Source organism: Rhinatrema bivittatum, chromosome 8, assembly GCF_901001135.1.
Source record: "Rhinatrema bivittatum chromosome 8, aRhiBiv1.1, whole genome shotgun sequence".
Taxonomy (NCBI): Eukaryota; Metazoa; Chordata; class Amphibia; order Gymnophiona; family Rhinatrematidae; genus Rhinatrema; species Rhinatrema bivittatum.
This window is the reverse complement of record NC_042622.1, coordinates 143,056,795-143,077,238: the sequence shown is the minus strand read 5'-3', so window position 1 is coordinate 143,077,238 and position 20,444 is coordinate 143,056,795. Positions and strand designations below refer to the sequence as shown.

General features: G+C 47.6%; 1 protein-coding gene across 1 annotated transcript in view; it reads right to left on the bottom strand.

Moving 5' to 3' along the window:
- Positions 1-2,312: 2,312 nt before the first annotated feature.
- The window catches only part of SF1 (splicing factor 1), a 218,213-nt gene continuing 200,081 nt past the window's right edge, over positions 2,313-20,444 (bottom strand). The window contains exons 13-16 of the mRNA XM_029611672.1: positions 15,664-15,679; positions 14,273-14,289; positions 3,848-4,021; positions 2,313-3,768 (exon numbers count right to left, since the gene is read on the bottom strand). Of these exons, the coding sequence (XP_029467532.1) occupies positions 3,360-3,768; positions 3,848-4,021; positions 14,273-14,289; positions 15,664-15,679 (616 nt within the window). The 3' untranslated portion in view covers positions 2,313-3,359. The remainder of the gene's footprint in view (positions 3,769-3,847; positions 4,022-14,272; positions 14,290-15,663; positions 15,680-20,444) is intronic.

The following is a 20,444-nucleotide window of genomic DNA, read 5'->3' as shown; positions in this document are numbered from 1 at the left end:
CTGCCATAGCCCGTCCCCCTTTGAATGTAGACTCTCGAGCGATCCATTCCAGGTCAATTAGCTGTTGGACGGCTTGTAACAGAGGAAAATGGAAGGTGGTCTGACGGAGTCCCTCTAGCAGGGGGGTTTGTCTTAGGCTTCCCCCGAGACACTTGTGCCCGGGATAGCAAGCTCCTTCAGGCTGTGGGTGACCAAGTCTGGAAGCTCGTCCTTGGTGAAGAAGCGTCTCATGGTCCGGTGAGGCTCTGTCCCCGGAGGGCGTTCCCCCTCCTCCAGGGGCTCTGATTCCTCCCCCGAGTTGTCCGTGTTCCTGTAGGTGGGGCTTCTGGGTGGTGGATTCACTTCTCTGGGCCTACAGGGGCCCGGGGTGTAAAGGTCCTCTGGTGGAGGCTGTGACCATGTTATTGGAGGCTCCATCTGCATATGAACAAAGGTGTGCAGACCTTTGAAGAATTCCACCCAGGAGATAAGACCCTGGGTCCAAGCTAGGAGGCGCTGTGTCCCTTGGGGGGTCCCGTTTGAGAGGGAGCCCCACTGGGACTCGCTAGGTCCGGGGTATTTATGGAGGAGCTAGCAATCAGTCCCGGTTGGGGTTGGCCCTGGGCTGGATCCCCCAGGGCCTCCTCGCACTGGATACACAGGGCGTTGGCCTCTTCATGTTGTGCGGCTCTGATGTGGCATGCTGGGCAGAGGCCCTGAGCCTTGAACTCCTTTTCCGGTGGTGACATGGATGTAGGTGCGTAAAATCAGTCATGCGCTCCGGTGCGTCGAATATGTGCGCGTGGAATGGGTGTGCGCTCAGGATGTGCGTGCTGGTGTGCGCACAAGTTGCAGATATGCGCCCGGCACAGTAAGCGCGTGTTACGCGCGTAACTTGTGCACACAGTACTTGAGCGTGCGATGTTGTGCGCACAAGTAATGGCGCGCCTGGCTTGCCCTTTGTGCGCTCGGATCGAGACGGTGGACAGGGCGGCGAACAGGGCCAAAATGGCAACGGCGACCATGCAGACAATATGGCGACCACCTTGGAGGGTCTCCACGTGGGAGGAACCTTGGATCTAACCGGGGCCTAGCCCCAGACCGAAGCTCACCTCCGAGGGATCGCGGAAATCACCTCAGGAATTCTCAACTGGGGGAGGGACCAGAGGGTGTCACCGCAGGAGAGCGGGGCCTGTCTGTAGAGGTAAGATTTCTTATTTTGAGTTTTCTCCGGTAAATTAAGAGCGTGCAGGTAGTCCCTAACTGCTGTGGAGACTGAAAATACTGAAGAGCTGCACTTCCTGCAGGGGTATATGTACTAGGGCTGACATCAGATTGAAATCCGATCCGTCTCCAACTGCTATCAGGAGTACACTATACCCATTGGTCCCGAGTCCATCTGCTACATGCTAGGAAACAGGGGTGTTCAGAAGAAAACTGGATAAGTTTTTGAACGAAAAGTCCATCTAGTTACTAGCCAGGTAGATTTGGGAAAGGAAGTGCATGTCCCTGGGAGATACAAGAAATAGATCAGATACTGGGGGTCTGACCGGTACTTTTGACTCAGATTGGCAATGTCAGATAGAATACTGCGCTCAATGGACCCTGGGGTCTGACCCATATTGGCATTTATGTTCTTATGAGTTAATCCTATATCCCTCCTGGAAGCCTCTCTACTAGAGCTCTACTCAAACTTGAGAGCTACAAGCCCAAAATCCCATCACCCCAGTAGCTAGTCCCTCTTCTTGCTCATCTGGTCTAGCAGACCAGACTACAGCACAAGAATGCTATCCTACCATTTGCTGGAGACAATACTGGCAGGTTGATGTTAGCACAGGTCCCTGTATAGGGTGATGTCAGCAAAACTGTTTGTTCAGTCTCCATCTGCTGGCTGGGGAGCATAAACCCACTTGTTTGGACTGGTCTGGCTTGAAGAAAAAAAACCAAGCAAGGCTGCACACAAACCTGGGCATGGGCCCAGAGACAACAAGTTGGGAGAAGCCATCTAATTTAGCACAGTCAGGATTGCATAATGGGTAAACTGCTTGTCCCCACTGAATTACATACAAGTCATCCAATATTAACAGTGGTAAGTTAAATTGTGACAGTACAACTTTCATCTCTAACACACACCTTCAATGTTAAGTACAAAAACACCTTGGGTGTGCTTACATGATTTCAGTTAAAGACCAAATTATAAAAAAGTTTAATGTGATAAGTGATCCCCCCCCCCCAACCTTACTCATAATAAAATGATGTAAAATTAGCTTCAAACCACTCCAATAAACTCATAACATCAACATACATAAACCAATCTAAAATATATTAGAAAATGAAAATACTTAAAATAATTTTATTCATTGAAGCCTCCCCTTTAATGCATCTTAATCATACACACAAAAAAGCAATAGAAACTTTGACCAGGTAAACTCAATGAAGCGTTTACACATCACCATAATCACACTGACTGGGTGGGATATAAGGATCCCAACCAAAATTATAAAACATTCACGAGTAAAAGACTTCAGGCATCAGTAAGCAAATAGATGTCCAGTCAATATGGCCAAAGGACCTTCCCTTCATCTGCCTTGCCTCCCCTCCCCCCCACTGCACAGGAAGGGCTCCGCTCAATATAATCCAAACACCTGGACCATCAGTATAAAATAACCCCAGCACAATTCATGGCAGAACACAATTAGCTATTGCAAAACAGAAGGGAGAGAATCCTATATTCCATCACAACATGGCTCAAAACCATTACTGACCATCAGCACAAACCAGGAAGCACAGCAGCGAATCAAAAGTCTCCCTAAAGATGGAACAAAGACAACTAAGAAGTTAAGCTGGTGCCCTTTCTTTTCCAAGAACCAACCACAACTATCAGGTGCTAGACAATGACAAACCCATTTGTTTACTCCTGTTAAGACTATGGGCACTAAACTGTTGGCAGGAGGCATAACAATAATGCAGGCTTGGGGAGACTAAGGAGGCTCATGGGATGCAGTTTTCATAACTAGGAATACAAAAAAATGGAGAAAAAAATCACAATATAAAGTTAGAGATCAAAATCTTTTTGCTCAAGTACAGTTCCTCTGGTATGTGAATTTCTATACTCATTTCAGGCTATTCAAGACTAATGGTATTCAGCTACTGAGATGTCAGGTGGATAAGCTGAATCTCCACTTCTACACTCAGTGAGCTTAACCTCCTCCAACCACACCCTCAGGCAATGAGAGTATATATGGAAGTTCACACAATACTGGCAGTTCCATCAAGACTCAACATTACACCATCAGAAGAAAAAAAAAATGGAATACTAAAAAGGATTAGCTGATGTAAGGAACACATAGGGGGGGGGGGGGGGAAATAAAGAAGTCTCTTCAATATTCAATTCCAAGGTGTGCTAAGCAGCCATTTCTCACGCCATGGTATAAGGATTTAGTCTCTAAGTCTGACTGCTTCAGTTCTGAGGTGGGGGAGGTGGTGGTGCAGGAGGCATTCCAAATGGTGGCATGCCTGGTACTCCCATGCCCATCATGGTGACAAAGTTGGAAGGGTCCATGGGCGGTGGAGGAGGGGGTGGTGCATACATCATACTTGCTGAGCCGGGAGGTGGTGGAGGAGGAGGAGGGGGAGCTCCTGGAGGCAATGGAGGTTGCACCCCTGAGGGTGGATGCCCCATGGATGGGTTGCCCTGCATTTGAGGGGCTGCAGTTGAGGCTGCTGTTGCTCCTTGTTGTTGTTGCCAAGGTGGAATGGATGCTGTACCACCAGTGGTAGTGGGAGTATCTGTGGAAGAGAACAATTTTTTTTTAAATGCACAATTTCAAACGAACGACTGAAGTCTGAGCATCAGTTTTCTACTCACTCTGCCATGGTATTGGTGCACTGGAGGCCATACTGCTGCTGGGAGGTGGGGGTGGAGGTTGAGGCTGCTGCTGTTGCCACGGTGGTAGAGGTCCTGAGGGAGGAGGTGGTGGCTGACCACTGGGTGGTGGCGGAGGTGGTGGCATCATTCCCATAGGATGTGGATGCATCATACCTATATACAAGAGGTGAAATGGGGGGGGGGGGGGGCAGAAGAGAGCACAGGATTGAACCAGAACACAGAGGAAATATACAACATAGGAACCTGTCCAAGCAGAGATATTGCATATGACTTGAAGTTAATGGTGGCAATTCACTTAGGGGTAATTTTCAAAAAGATTTACATGTGTAAATTACTATTGCAACAATTTTCAAAGGCCATTTACCCGTGTAAAGTGCACTTGTACGGGTAAATCCTATGGACAATTCAACAGCATATATTGTGAAATTTTCAAAAGCCCTCTTACGTGAGTAAAGTAAATTTACATGAGTAAAATCCATTTTTAAGCATATAAATGCTTTTGAAAATCAGGCCCCAAGGGTTCAGATCCAAGATAGCTATTACTTACACTCTTAGAGAAAACAAACGTAGCCTATGCAAGTACTATAACCCAACTCATTAAAAATCTGGCTTGGAACAGCACTCATTTCTTGTCATTGGCTGGAGACTTAAAAGAAAATTTGATCTTTTTATCCAATACTTTTTTACTATTGAACACAAGAATACTTGTATCAGAAAAGGAGTAATCATAGCAACTCAAATATTTATCATATAGCAATGAAAAAAAATAAAATGAGGGGAATATAATCAACAAATCCCAGGAAAATGGAAGATAAGAAAAGAAACAAGAGTGATGAAATAAAAGGAAAGAAAATAGAGAAAGAATAAGAGACTGATCAAGACATCATAATTCCGAAGTATCACAATCTTAAGAGGTTTCTTGAACATGAGAGTTCAGAGAAAATCTAAGTTGAGAGGGTTCAAAATAGACAGTTGACATTAAGATGTTTCACATAGCATTTGCATGGATGTTTTAATGTAAATTGAGCACCTACTGCCAAAACCTCAGGTTGCATGGAAAGAAATTTCTTCCTGCGATCCTGGGTTATCATACTAATATCAGGAAATATCCATATCTTCTGACCATAGACAAATTGACCTATTACGCAGGAAAAAACCAGTATTCCTATCATTAGAAAAAGCAAAAGAAACCAATGAAGTTCCTCTTTTAGATAAATAGACATCTTGCGAAGATTCATGAAGATCTGATAGGTTCAATGAAGAATCTTGACCTCAGTGGTAGAAGTAACACACTCAGGCAAATAGCCTTGGTGACAACCGGCATTGCCTCCATAGGAATCTTTAAAACTTGTGAAACATAGTTCTTGAAAAGTTCCTGTGGTGATATCAAATTTGTAATTGGAAAATTGAGAACGTGCAGATTTAAACTTCATATGGTATTTTCTGTGTTCTCAAGCTTCTTAGAATAAATTAGGTCAGATTGAACTAAGCCATTTTGAGTCCTCTCCACTGTAGATAAACGTGACTCCAAGACCTCGATTTTACCCCCATGCAAAGAAATCAGTTTGTCAATGGCAGAAACATGCTGGTTTGTATCCAAGGAAATTTTTGTTGAAGAAATGGCAGCTTCCAGGGAAGTTAAAGCACCCCAGACCACATCCAAGGTAATAATTGGAAGTTTAACTGAAGTTACCCTAGAAGGAGAACTAATCCTGGTGTTCTTGCCAATATCACTCAAAGATATAGAATTTAGGACCAATTCCCCAGCAGAAGTACAAGATAATAGAGTCGAAGGGGCCTCATGGACTGTCCCACAAACGGGTGGAATAAAGTCCCGTTTCTGACCCCTTCATCAAAACCACGGTAGAAAAATCAATGGTAACTGCAATGGCGGCGCCCCCAGGCACAGGGGACTCCCGTTCAAACACAGGACTCACCGATCTCGACTCCTCCATTTCTGGAGTCCTGGAGAAAGGGGGGGGATAGCGTGGCAGGCGCGCCGGGACTCAAGGTGGTCTCATCTGCCCACAGCGTTGGCATCCGCTCACCGCCAGTTTCAGCAAGGGCAGTCATCGGCGTCAAAGATGTCGGGGCGAAGAAGCTTCCAATCCTTGACTGGAGGAGGCCTGACGAAGGAGAAGCCTGAATCAGCTCCTTCAGTTTGGCTTTCCTCTTGGTATGCGGCATCGAGGAAAACAAATAAGTAAACAGGGAGAGAGAGCTTCAGCCCAGCCTCTCAACAGGCAGCCCCACTTTAGTTTTTAACCACCAACACAATAGGAAAATTGGTTCTTACCTGCTAATTTTCGTTCCTGTAGTACCACAGATCAGTCCAGACTCCTGGGTTTTGCCTCCTTTTCAGCAGATGGAGACAGAGAAAAAACTTCGAGTACTCCCTCTTTAGGTGGTGTGCAACCCGTATCTCTTCAGTATTAAACAGTACCAAAGCAGAATACCTTAAAACGTATATCAGGGAATCCCAAGCCCAACTTGTAATTACCTTACATGAGCAGGAGGCGGCGATATCCTTTACCCTTTTACATTGAAGTAATACATTGATCAGCCAAATATGAGCGGACTCTCCAAATAGCCCCTTAATGACCCTTCACCCACCACATTGGGCAGGCGACTGGACTGATCTGTGGTACTACAGGAACGAAAATTAGCAGGTAAGAACCAATTTTCCTTTCCCTGTACATACCCAGATCAGTCCAGACTCCTGGGATGTACCAAAGCTTCCCTGAACGGGGTGGGACAGAGAGACCTACTCAAAGTACACTCACCAAAAAACTCATGGCCTCAGGGGCCTGGACATCCAACAGATAACGCCTGGTGAAAGTGTGCAAAGACTTCCAGGTAGCTGCCCTATAAATCTCTTGCGGCGAAACCTGACATTCAGCCCATGAAGCCGCCTGGGAATGGATAGAATGAGCCCTTAACCCCTCCAGGATAGGATGACCCTGAAAGATGTAAGCGGAACTTATGGCTTACTTCAACCATCACACAATTTGTGGCTTTGGATGCCTTATGCCCTTTTTTTGTACCACTCCATAGCACAAAAAGGTGATCTGACAACTGGAAGCTGCTAGTGACCTTAAGATAGTGCAACAATACACACTTGACAGCCAAAAGCTGCAATTCTCTCGAATGAAATGTGACATCTCATTCGAGAGAATTGCAGCTTTTGCAGTTAGTCTGTGGAGCTTCCAGCTGGAAAAGCTGGAAGCTCCACAGACTAACAAATGGGACGACGATATGACCTTCAGCAGAAAGGAAAGCACCATCCTCAAGGAGACTCCAAAGTCAATGATCCTCAAAAAAGGATCCCTACATGACAAGTCTTGAAGTTCCGAGATCCCTCTAGCAGAACAAATGGCCACCAAAACACCTTTAGAGATCTTTCATAGTAGCCCTTTTAAGAGGCTCGAACAGAGCCACACAAATGCTTTTAAGGACTAAGTTAAGACTCCAAGAGGAACACAATTTCCAAAACAGAGGCCTCAAATGCTTTGCCCCCTTGGAGAAAACACACCACATCCGGGTGTGCAGCCAGAGCCACTCCGTGCACCTTGCCTTGAAGACAACCTAAAGCTGCCATCTGAACTCCGAGGGAGTTACAGGTCAAACCCGTTACCAAACCTCTCTACAAGGTAAGAATATGTGCTATGGAAGCACAGAGGCAACCCCCCTGCTCCATGCACCAATCCTTAAAAACTCTCCCATACCCTCACATACATCAAGGAGGTGGAAGACTCTCGCCTGTTCCTCTCAAAAGCCAAGCCCAGAGACAGAAGCGAGTCACCTGATCTGAAAATATGGGACCTTTGATGCAGAAGCCTTGGCAGATAAAACAAACCTCAGCAGACTGTCCACCGCTAGATTGACCGGATCTTCAAACCAAGGCCTCCCAAGCCACCAGAATTATGTCTCCCAGGTGAACCTCCACACGCCACAAAATCTTGCCCATCAGCAGTCATGGCAGAAACACATACAGCAGAATGTCCTGCGGCCAAGGAAGAACCAAGGCATTGACTCCCTCTGCCCTGCACTGGCTTCTGACTGAAGAAGCGAGGCACCTTGGCATGCTTCTGAGTTACCATTAAATCCATGCAGGGTTTGCCCCACTTGTCACTGATGAATCAGTGTGCCCCTCTGACAGCTCCCATTCTCCAGGATCCAGCTGTTGACAGCTGAGAAAATCCTCTTGCACAGTCAGTCCTGGCTATGTGAGAAGCTATCAATGCCAGATGTTTTGCCCAGTGGATTAGCGCCTGAGCTTCTTGAACCACCACTCGACTCTTGGTACCACCCTGCTGGTTGATATAAGAACATAAGAAATTGCCATGCTGGGTCAGACCAAGGGTCCATCAAGCCCAGCATCCACAAGAACCTGGCAAGTACCCAAACACTAAGAAGATCCCATGCTACTGATGCCACTACTAGCAGAGACCATTCCCTAAATCAACTTGATTAATAGCAGTTAATGGACTTCTCCAAGAACTTATCCAAGCCTTTTATAAACCCAACTACACTAACTGCATTAACCACATACTCTGGCAACAAATTCCAGAGCTTAATTGTGCGTTGAGTAAAAAATAATTTTCTCCGATTAGTATTAAATGTGCTACTTGCTAACTTAATGGAGTGCCCCCTAGTCCTTCTACTATCTGAAAGTGAAAATAACCAATTCACATCTACTCATTCAAGACCTCTCATGATTTTAAAGACCTCTATCATATCTCCCTTCAGCCATCTCTTCGCCAAGCTGAACAGCCCTAGCCTCTTCGGCCTTTCCTCATAGGGGAGCTGTTCTATCTCCTTTATCATTTTGGTTGCCCTTCTCTGTACCTTCTCCATCGCAATGATAGCTTTTTTGAGATGCGGCGACCAGAACTGTAAAAAGTATTCAAGGTGCGGTCTCACCATGGAGCAATATAGAGGCATTATGACATTTTCCGTTTTACTAACTATTCGATTCCTAATATTTCCTAATATTCTGTTTGCTTTGACTGCTGCAGCACACTGAGCCGATTCAAAGTATTATTCACTGTGATGCCTAGATCTTTTTCCTGGGTGGTGGGCTCCTAATATGGAACCTAACATTGTGTAACTACAGCAAGGGATATTTTTCCCTATATGCAACACCTTGCACTTGTCCACATTAAATTTCATCTGCCATTTGGATGCCCAATCTTCCAGTCTTGCAAAGAAGTCCTGCAATGTATCACAATCTGCTTGTGATTTAACTACTCTAAATAATTTTGTATCCTCTGCAAATCTGACAACCTCATATTCCTTTCCAGAACATTTATAAATATATTGAAAAGCACCGGTCCAAGTACAGATCCCTGAGGCACTCCACTGTTTACCCTTTTCCACTGAAAAATTGACAATTTAATCTTACTCTGTTTCCTGTCCTTTAACCACTTTGTAATCCACAAAGGACATCGCCTCCTATCCCATAACTTTTTAGTTTTCTTAGAAGCCTCTCGAGGGACTTTGTCAAACACCTTCTGAAAATCCAAATACACTACATCTACCGCCACCTTTATCCACGTTTATTAACGCCTTCAAAAAAATTAAGCAGGTTTGTGAGGCAAGACTTCCCTTTGGTAAATCCATTTTGACTATGTTCCATTAAAGCATGTCTTCCTATATGCTCTGATTTTGATCTTTAGAATAGTTTCCACTATTTTTCCCAGCACTGAAGCCAGGCTCACTGGTCTATAATTTCCCAATCGCCCCTTGAGCCCTTTTTAAATATTCGGGTTACACTGGCCACCCTCCAGTCTTCAGGTACAATAGATGATTTTAATGATAGGTTACAAATTAAGTAATAGATCTGAAATTTCATTTTAGAGTTCTTTCAGAACCCTAGGATGCATACCATCTGGACTGGGTGATTTGCTACTCTTTAGTTTGTCAATCTGGCCTACTACATCTTCAAGGTTCACAGTGATTTGGCTCAGTTCATCTAACTCATCACCCTTGAAAACCATCTCCGGAACTGGTATCTCCCCAACATCCTCAATTAGTAAACACAGAAGCAAAGAATTAATTTAGTCTTTCTGCAATGGCCTTATCTTCCCTAAGAGCCCCTTTAACCCCTCGGTCATCTAACGGTCCACCCGACTCCCTCACAGGTTTCTTGCTGTGAATATATTTTTAAAAAGTTTTTATCACGAGTTTTTCCTCTAGGGCCAGCTTCATTTCAAATTCTCTTTGCCTGTCTTATCAATGTTTTACACTTAACTTGACAATGCTTATGCTTTTTCCTATTTCTTCAGATGGATCCTTCTTCCAATTTTTGAAGGATTTTTTTTTGTTAAAATAGACTCTTTCACCTCACCATTTAACCATGCCAGTAATTGTTTTGCCTTCATTCCACCTTTCTTAATGCATGGAATACATCTGGACTGTGCATCTAGAATTGTATTTTTAAACAATGTCCATGCCTGTTGAACGCCGTCATATTGTCAGACAAAATTCTGACTGGGCAGCCGCGCAAGAGAGGAAGAAATGCACAAGGTTCCAACTGCAGCACTCTGGTCTTTAAGAGATAGACCATCATGCCTCTTCCACCGATCACTGGCCTTGCACCAACTGAATTTGGCAGACAGTTCCCCAACCTGAGAGGCTGGCGGTCTGTGATAACCACTGTCCACTCTGGAACTTTCAAGTCCACCCCCTCGACACAAGTGGCCCCGACCAAGCCACCACAAGAGACAGGATATGGCTAACTCTATAAGCGGTAGTGGAAGCTGAAACTACTCAGGACAATGAATCCCACTGGGAAAGTAACACAGCCTGCAGAGTTCTCAAATGAGCAAACACCCAAGGTACGAGCTCCAACATGGATGCCATGGAGTCTAGAACCTGCTCCCAGAAATTACAACACTTGAGATGAGACAAAATGACTCAGGCCAATTCACTATCCAGCACAGTGATCACAAGCTCTGCAGTGGACCTCCAACTTTGCCCAAATGAGCCAGTCATCAGATATGGGTGCACCTGCACTTCCTTCTTCCTGAGGGCTGCTGCCGCCACAATCACCTTAGTGAAATCCGTGGAGCAGCTGTCCGACTGAACGTCAGGGCGCAAAATTGAAAATGAATACCAAGGATCTTGAACCGTAGAAATCTGATGGTCGGGCTGGATTCCTATGTGCAAGCACCTCTCAGTCAGATCCAAGGACGCCAAGAACTCCTTCTTGCACACCGCTGCAATGACAGAGCAGAGAGTTTCCAACCGAAAACTAGGAACCTTGAGAGCCACGTTTATTTTCTTCAAATCCAGAATTGGACGAAAAGTCCTTTCCTTCTCTGGAACTACGAAATAAATGGAATAACGTCCCATCCCTCGTTCCTCTAAGACAGTCGAGGGTCTGTCATACCATCCCTCTCTTTTATACAGAGGCATAAAGAGAGACCATGAACAGGTCCCTTAGCGGACATGCAAATTCTAAGTGTAACCTTGCTTTATCAGGCTTAAGAGCCTCTGGGACAGAGGAGTGCACCGGCCTTGCTTCATTGTGTAGATTTGGCTCCAATGCCGCCCTGGCAAGAACCATCCCTGTTCAGCTTCTGGCCTCGAAAGGATTAGTTCCAGGACTGCTGCCTCCTCGTAGCTCGCTTCTGGACTCCTCCCAAAGACATCTCCTGCAGAAACAGTCTGTTCTCTCAAAACAGAGAGCATCCAAAAAAGGAACTACTTCCCCCCTTTTTGGCTTGTCCTCAGGTAGCCTGTGTACCTTATTCTCTTCTCAGATGCTTTATCAGCTCCTCCAAATTCTCTTCAAAAAGCAGCTTTCCCTTAAAGGGCAACACTCCTAACACACTTGGCTGAAACATCCACTGACCAGTTCCTCACCCAAAAGACTATTTCTGGGCTGAGACAGTCAACATCATTGTTCTAGAGGACATCCTAATGAGGACAACACAGTACATCAGTGCCATAGGCAACCACAGCTTCCAGCCGCTCCGCCTCCTGGGAGGACATGGACTTGTCAGCCTGCAACTGCTGCACCCAAAGCAGGCCAGCCTGAAGCATAAAACTGCTGCACACCACAGCCCATATGCCAGGCACAAACACTTCAAAAATCTTTTTCAGATGGACCTTGAGCTTCCTAACCTACACATCCTTCAAAGCCATAACACTGCCACTGGTATAGTCTTCTTAGTCATTGCTGATACTAAGACATCCATCTTCAGGACTCACAAGAGCTCCAACTTATCAGTTGCCCTGCCAACCTTCAAGCCAGTCTCCAGAGTATCCCAATGCCTGATCACCATATTAACGGACTTATGGAAATGCCTTCGCTGGACGGACCCCATAAGCCATCCATAACCAGACCCACATCCTCCTGATTGGAGTCTTCCTGTGCAACCTTTATTCCTAATTCTACCAGAACACAGGGGATCAGGGGTCCCAATTGTTCCCTGTGGAACAGACATACCAGCTTCGGATCATCCCTTCCACAGATGGGCCTTTCCCCTGCCCCTCCTCCGGATCCTGCCTCCCCCAGAGAAGGATCCGCATCCAGAGGACCCGATCCTCCCGGTACCCAAACCTTGGAATCATCCAAAAAACTGTCCACCATGGAATCCTGTGAGGACACCCCAATGGCTCACCAAGCCCTAGTAACCCCCGAAGCCCCTAGATCTCTTCTTGGGGTGCGTACCTGACAAAGCCTCAGGCTTGGGCAAATAGTGCCCCACAGCTTTCCAGGTCTAATAAGCCTTGTGTGATAGAACAAAATTCACAGAAAAGGTGGAAGAATCATCTGAAGCCTCCCCTCAGGCCTTGGCAGAACTCGAATCAGCTGGAGACAGTGACTGAGGGAAATATCCCCCCGCAGCCTCTGTAGCAGCCACGAAGGAAGCCAAAATGGCAGCCGTTCCTGCGCTGACCGGGAATGGATCTGATGTTTCCCATGGCGCAGACAGGGGCCTACCAGACCCACACTGCTGCTCAAAGACCACCGCGATCGATCCCAAACTGCCTTCTCCCCCAGAAAAGCAGCAGGACCAGAAGAAAAATTGTAAGAGCCCATGGAAGCTAAGCTCTGATCAGCATCAGCCCCACTCTGCTGACAAGCTGCAGGAAACAGAAACCAACTCAATTTGTCTTTTTTTTTTTTTTTTTAAACGTTAACCGAACAAAAACCAGAAAACAAGCACTTCCCTGCACTGAAGAGTGGCAGTAGGCTCCGTTGTCCCTTCTGGAGGAGAGAGAATTGGTTCCACCAGCTTTCTGTCTCCGGTGACTAAGGACCGATCACACTAAGGATCCCCAATCCCCTGCTTGTCCACCTCAAGACCAGGAAGGATGGTCCCATCAGGACCTACCAACCTTCTGGGAGGAAATCACCAACTTCTGTCTTTTTTTTTTTAAACTAGGAAGAGACTGCAGGTTTTACATCTCTACCATCTGCTGGAGATAGAGAAATAATGAGGGACTGCAGGTGGCACACTAGGTTATATAGTAGCGTCAGTAAAACTCTCTCTCAATCTGTTGGAAGGGAGGCAAAACCCAGGAATCTGAACTGATCTGGGTACATACAGGGAATAAAAGAATGGAGAAATTACTTACCTGATAATTTCGTTTTCCTTAGTGTAGACAGATGGACTCAGGACAAAATGGGTATAGTGTGCTCCTGATAGCAGTTGGAGACGGATCAGATTTCAATCTGACGTCAGCCCTAGTACATATACCCCCGCAGGAAGCCTTGCTCTTCAGTATTCTCTTCGAAAAGCAATTGTGGATATATGTGTGACTGAACAATTTGATTAACTTTGGTTAACTTGAACTGGTTGATGTGGATATAGCTGGAGACCGCCAGTGCCCTCAACCGAGAAATGCAGGTATGGGTGTCCTAATTTTATTTATTTATCGAGTTTTATATACCATCATTCGGATTAGTCATCATAAAGCCATCATAAATTAGAGGGAATTAAAAGCTTGGCTTACCCGTGTTTGTCTTGCTCTCAGGGAATTGTTACCAGAGGTTTCCGTGTTTGTCGGTAGCCGTGGGTGGGATGCTGAGTCCATCTGTCTGCACTAAGGAAAACGAAATTATCAGGTAAGTAATTTCTCCATTTCCTGGCGTGTAGCAGATGGACTCAGGACCAATGGGATGTATAAAAGCGACTCCCGAACCGGGTGGGAGCCTGCCCGTGGCCCACTTAGTACTGCCCTTACGAATGCTGTGTCTTCCCAAGCCTGAACATCCAGGCGGTAGAACCTAGAGAAGGTATGACTGGAGGACCATGTCACCGCCCGACAGATCTCGGCAGGTGACAGCATCTTTGTTTCCGTCCAGGACACTGCCTGAGCTCTAGTGGAATGGGCCTTGACTTGTAGAGGTGGAGGCTTGCCTGCTTCTACGTAGGCCGCCTTGATAACTTCTTTGATCCAGCGGGCTATGGTTGCCCGTGAGGCTGCTTCCCCTTGTTTCTTCCCGCTGTGAAGGATGAAGAGGTGGTCCGTCTTTCGTACGGCTTCCGACCTTTCAAGATATCAACTAGGTCTGCCAACGTTAAGATGGCGAAGGCGGCGAGACTCTTCAGAGTCCTTTTGCTCGTCTGGCAATGGCAGCAAGATGGTTTGTTTAGATGGAAGTGAGAAACCACTTTTGGGAGGAAGGAGGGGACTGTGCGTAGCTGTATGGATCCAGTTGTGAACCTGAGGAAGGGTTCTTGGCAGGACAGTGCTTGAAGCTCGGAGATGTGATGGGCTGAACAGACTGCCACTAGAAATGCAGTCTTCAATTTTAGTAGTCTGAGGGACAGACCGCTGGTGGGTCTGAAGGAGGCTCCTGCTAGGAAGTCTAGGGCAAGATTGAGATTCCATAAAGGTACCGGTCTCTTTAGGGGTGGTAAGATCTGTTTGACCACTTTCAGGAAGCTGGAGATGTCCAGGTGAGAGGCTAGGCAGCCGCTCCCCACCTTGGCTCTGTAGCAGGCCAACACGGCCACCTGCACCTTGATGGAGTTGAGAGACAACCCTTTCTGTAAGCTGTTCTGCAGGAATTCCAGAATCGTGGGAATTTTGACTGTCCGCAGGAGGATGTCGCGGTCTTCACACCAGGCTTCGAATATTCTCCATATTCGTATGTAGGTTAGAGATGTTGAAAACTTGCGTGCTCGGAGCAGAGTGTCACTCACCGCCCCCGAGTATCCGCTCTTCTTCAGGCGTGTCCTCTCAATGGCCAGACCGTAAGAGAGAATAGAGTTGGGTCTTCATGGAGGATCGGGCCTTGTTGGAGCAGATCCCTGTGAGGAGGGAGAGGGCTCCCTGTCAGTAGTCTTTGCATGTCTGCGTACCACAGTCTTCTTGGCCAGTCCAGGGCCACTAGAAGTACTGGTCCCCTGTGGTGTCCTATCTTGCGGATGATTCCGCCCAGTAGCGGCCACAGTGGGAAGGCGTGTAGCAGGATTTCCTGTGGCCAGGTCTGGACGAGAGCATCGATCCCTTGGGATTGTGGTTCCCGTCTGCGACTGAAGAAGTTGGGAACTTGGGCATTTGACCGGCTTGCCAGGAGGCCCCCAGAGGTTTACTATCAACTGGAAGGCTGTGTTAGACAGCCTCCATTCCCCTGGGTCTAGACTTTCTTTGCTGAGGTAATCCGCAGTGACGTTGTCCTTTCCCGCGATGTGGGTGGCTGAGATCTCTTGTAGGTTTGATTCCGCCCACGCCATTAGGGGGTCTATTTCCAGGGACACCTGTTGGCTTCTGGTTCTTCCCAGGCAGTTGATATAGGCCACTGTTGTGGCGTTGCCTAACATGACTCTGACCGATTCGCCCCAGAGTCTGTGACTGAACCATAGGTAGGCTAGCCTGACTGCCCGTGCTTCCAGTTGGTTGATGTTCCATCCCGACTCTTCCTTGTCCCATTGCTCCTGGGTGGTCAGTTCCTGGCAATGGGCTCCCCACCCTCATAGGCTCGCATCAGTGGTGAGCAGGGTCCAGGTCGGCGGGGATAGCCTTCCTCCCTTGCTCAGATAGTCTTCTTGTAGCCACTATTGTAGCTGGTTTCAAACTTCCTCCGGGAGCTGGAGGCGAATGGAGTAAATCTGGGACATCGGATTCCACTGTGACAGTAGGGATCGCTGTAGGGAGTCACATGTCAGCTCTTGCCCATGGGACCATTTCCAGTGTGGATGTCATGAGACCGAGGACTTGGAGGTAGTCCCACACCTTGGGGTGAAGACTGCTTAACAGATTTCGCAATTGGTTCATCAGTTTGTTCTCCTTGTAGGAGTCAGAATGACCTTGTCTTATCTGATGTCGAACCAGACTCCCAGGTATTCCAGAGATTGGGAGGGCTGCAGACCGCTCTTGTTTGTGTTGACCACCCACCCGAGGTTCTCCAGTAGAGTTTTGACTCTGGTGGTCGCTTGATGACTTTCCTCTGGGGATTTTGCCCTGATCAGCCAATCGTCCAGATATGGATGTATGAGGATTCCTTCTTTCCTCAGTGTCACCGCCACTACAACCATGATTTTGGTGAACGTTCAAGGTGCTGCGGCTAGCCTGAAGGGTAGTGCCCGGAACTGGTAGTGGTGGTCCAGGATCGCGAAGCGTAAACAACGCTGATGCTCGTGATGGACCGGGATGTGCAGGTAGGCTGACAGATCCAGGGATGTGAGGAATTCTCTCAGCTGTATCACCCTTATGACCGAGCGAAGGGTTTCCATGCGGAAGCGAGGTATCCTCAGGTGGCGGTTGATGACTTGAGGTCCAGGATGGGCCGGAATGTATCCTCTTTCTTGGGAACGATAAAATAGATGGAATAGTGCCCCATATTTTCTTGTTGCGTGGGAACCGGCATTATGGCCTTTAAGTCAAGCAATTTGGTCAGTGTAGATTCCACTGCCATCCTCTTGAAAGGGTCGTGGCAGGGAGACTTCACAAACTTGTCCAGAAGGATGTTGTGGAAGTCCAGATAATATCCCTCTCGAATGATGGTTAGGACCCACTTGTCCGAAGTTATCTCGACCCATCTTTGGTAGAATAGGGTGAACCTGCCCCCTATGGCTTCTTCCTGTGGATGGGTTGGCTAATCTTCATTGCGGGGTGTGGCTGGGGCCTGGACCAGCGCCGGCTCCCCCTTTGTTGTGTTTGTTCCGAAAGCACTGGCCCCTGCCTGCGGGGCGAGAAGCTTGATATGTACTTCTGTACGATTTGAAGCACTGTGATCCCCTGCCCTTAGGTGTTCGGGGAGAGGGGCGCTAGCTTCTCTTGTTTTTGTCCTCCGTTAGCCACGGTACTGGGGATTCACCCCATTTGTTGGCTAACTTCTCCAGTTCGCTTCCAAACAGGAGGTTTCCCTTAAAGGGCATTCTCTTGAGTCTCGTCTTGGACGTCACGTCGGCTGACCAGCTTCTGAGCCAGAGTTGTCTTCTGCCACAACGGATGAAACGCCTCTGGCTACGGTGCGCACCAGGTCGGAGGTCGCATCCGTGAGGAATGATACTGCTGGTTCTAGTGCTTCGACGGGTGTGGTGGCGTTCCTGGTCTTTGATAAGCAGGCGCATATCACCACGGCACAGCAGGCCTCGATCTGTAGTGACATAGCTGAAACGTCGAATGACTGTTTAAGGATGAATTCGAGACATCTGTCCTGGGCATCCTTGAGTGCCGCTCCTCCCTCGACTGGGATGGTAGTGCGCTTTGAGACCACGCAGACCATGGCGTCCAATTTGGGGAATGCCAGGAGGTCTTTGGCAGCGGGGTCCAGGGGTATAGGGCTGCCAGGGTCCGTCCCCCCTTGAATGTGGCCTCCGGAGCCTCCCATTCCAGGTCAATCAGCTGAATGGCCTGCAGCAAAGGGAAATGGCGAGAGGCCTGACAGAGTCCCTCGAGGAGGGGGTTCGTCTTCGGTTCCCCTGTGGCACTTGTGCCTGGGATAGCGAGCTCTTTCAGGCTGTGAGCCATGAGGTCTGATAGTTCGTCTTTAGCGAAGAAACGCTTCATGGTTTGGTAAGGTTCCGTTCCTGGAGGGATTGCCCCTTCCTCCAGGGAGTCTTGATCCTCGTCAGAGGTGTCTGTGTCCCCAAAGTTGGGGCTTTGAGGTGGGAGGGGCACTTCTCTGGGCTTAGAGGATCCCAGGGTGTTCGGGTCCTCCGGGGCAGGCTGTGCCATCGGGGGCGCTGGTTGCATGTAGACAAAGGTATGTAGCCTTTGAAGAATTCCACCCAGGAGAAAGATGCTGGGTCTAAATTGAGTGGTGCCGTGTCCCCGGGGAGCCCCGTTTGAGGAAGGCTTCCGCCGGGGGTAGCCAGATCCGGTGTACTGTCTGTGGATCCGGTTCCCACTGCCAGCTAGAGAGGACCTTGGCCTGGTTCACCCAGAGCCTCCTTGCACTGTAGACACAGGGCCGTGGCCGCTTCGTGCTGTGCAGCTCTGATGTGGCTTTGCTGGGCAGAGGCCCTGAGCTTCGGTGGTGCCATGGTTTGTGCATGTAGAATTGCAGAAAACTCCAGTTTGTGCGTTCAAGTGTACCCTGGAGGCTTAGTTATGCGCTCCGGATGCGCCAAAGTTGTGCATGTAGGTCGGATGCATGCTCAACAAGATCCGCGTGCCACTGTGCGCATGGGGTTTACTTATGCGCCCTGCACAGTGAAACGTGTGGCTGTGCGCCCTTGTGCACGTCACTCTGCGCACAGCACTTATGCGCACACTGGTGTGGGCATGATTGATTTTGTGCGCTCGGCTCACCTGTGTGTGCACGGATCGAATCGGCGGAACAGGACAGCGATCAAGTGAAAATGGCGACTGCGACCACGTGAGCAATATGGCTACCACCTCGGAGGGTTTCCACATGGAGGACCCTTGTGTCGGGCTGGGGTCTAGCTCGGATAGGGCTGATCAACCCGGTAGCACTGACGCCAGCTGGCGATCTGTGCGGCTATTCAAGCCTCTGAGACCGGAGACTTTTAGAAGTTTTCTACCTTACCTTGTCTCGGCGTTTCCCGGTCTCATCCTGGGCGGTCTCCGGCTGTGGGGGGAGAGGCAAAAGTACCTTTACTGCCAAGCTCGAATTTGCACCCACTGCCTCTCAGCTGCGCCCGTTGCTGGGGGCTAAGTCCACGTTGGGAGCCGGCTGCTGGACCAAGGCCTACCGCTAAGGGATCGCAGAAATCACCTCAGGAATCTCGACTGGGGGAGGGACCCGTAGGTATCACCGCAGGAGAGCGGGGCTCATTTGTAGAGGTAAGTTTTCTTTGTTTGGATTTCTTTGGTTAGAATACTCTAAAGCTGTGCAAGCGTGTATAGAGTCCCGAACTGCTATGGAGTCGGAAAATACTGAAGAGCAGGGCTTCCTGCAGGGGTATATGTACTAGGGCTGACGTCAGATTGAAATCTGATCCATCTCCAACTGCTATCAGGAGCACACTATACCCACTGGTCCTGAGTCCATCTGCTACATGCCAGGAAAATAAAGTTGGGTTGATTTTCTGCAGGTGTTTGCTCTGTGCAGATAAAAATAAGAGGGACCTTTTGCAATCCTGTGTATGTAATGCTTGTTCTGCTGTGTTGCAAGTGGCTTAGGAAAAACTTTGGTAAAACTTTAGTTTGGTCCAGATGGAACTTTGATACTTTTGGCAGGAACTTTGGGTGAGTATTTTTGATTTGGGTATAGGGACAGTAGGTTACTAGAGCTTGAAACTCACTTAATCTGCAGGCTATTGCAATTAAGTGTTTTTGATAAACAATTTAAACCTAAAACAGTATTTTACATGCAACAAATTTCATTTCTCCTTAACTATAGGTTTCTACGGTGTCCGCTTTAACTGCATTATGTTCAAGTCCCACTGAGAAGTTGGAGACTTTAGGTTATAAAGGCTTTTTATGAATCTTACTACAGGTTATTGTAAGATTCGTTTTCCTACTACAAGATGGTGATAGGCTGCTATTGTGCTTAAATGGACCCTTAAACTTTATTTTAATCAAGAGTCTGCTATATGCATTAAGAACTGGAATAACTTGGAAGCAGAACAGATGAATGCATCTGTCCTTTGAAGTGCACACCATTACGTGAATCTCTTCCACTTGGGAGTTATATGATTTTGTCATTTTTTCCCCCGATGCCAACAGGAATTCTGTGGTAAACTTTTGTATCATCTTGCTTTTAATAACCATGTTAATGTTAGTGACTGAAGGCTGGGATGAAGGACTGTTTCCTCAAACTGAATTAGGTTTGGAATTTCTGGTAATTTGGCGTGTAGCCATGGAAACTGACATGTCAGGTATGGGGCTATTAGACTCATAGTCCCTTTGTCTTTTCTTAGTTTTAGAATTGTCTTTGCAATTAGTATTGACAGAAAGCATAGGTTATGTTCTTGGTTCTATGGAATTAGAAATGTATCCCTTGTTAATGCATTTTAAGATGCTCTTCTGGCGCAATAGCAAGGTAGTTTGTGATTGAGTGGAGATGCAGAGGTCTACTAAAGGAGTTCCCCAGTTTGCAAAAAGATATTGTAACCTGACGCTTTTGAAAGACCACTAGTGTGGTTGTAGCTAACGACAACCTATCTACAATGATGTTGCTTTTGCCTGGAATGTAGATTGC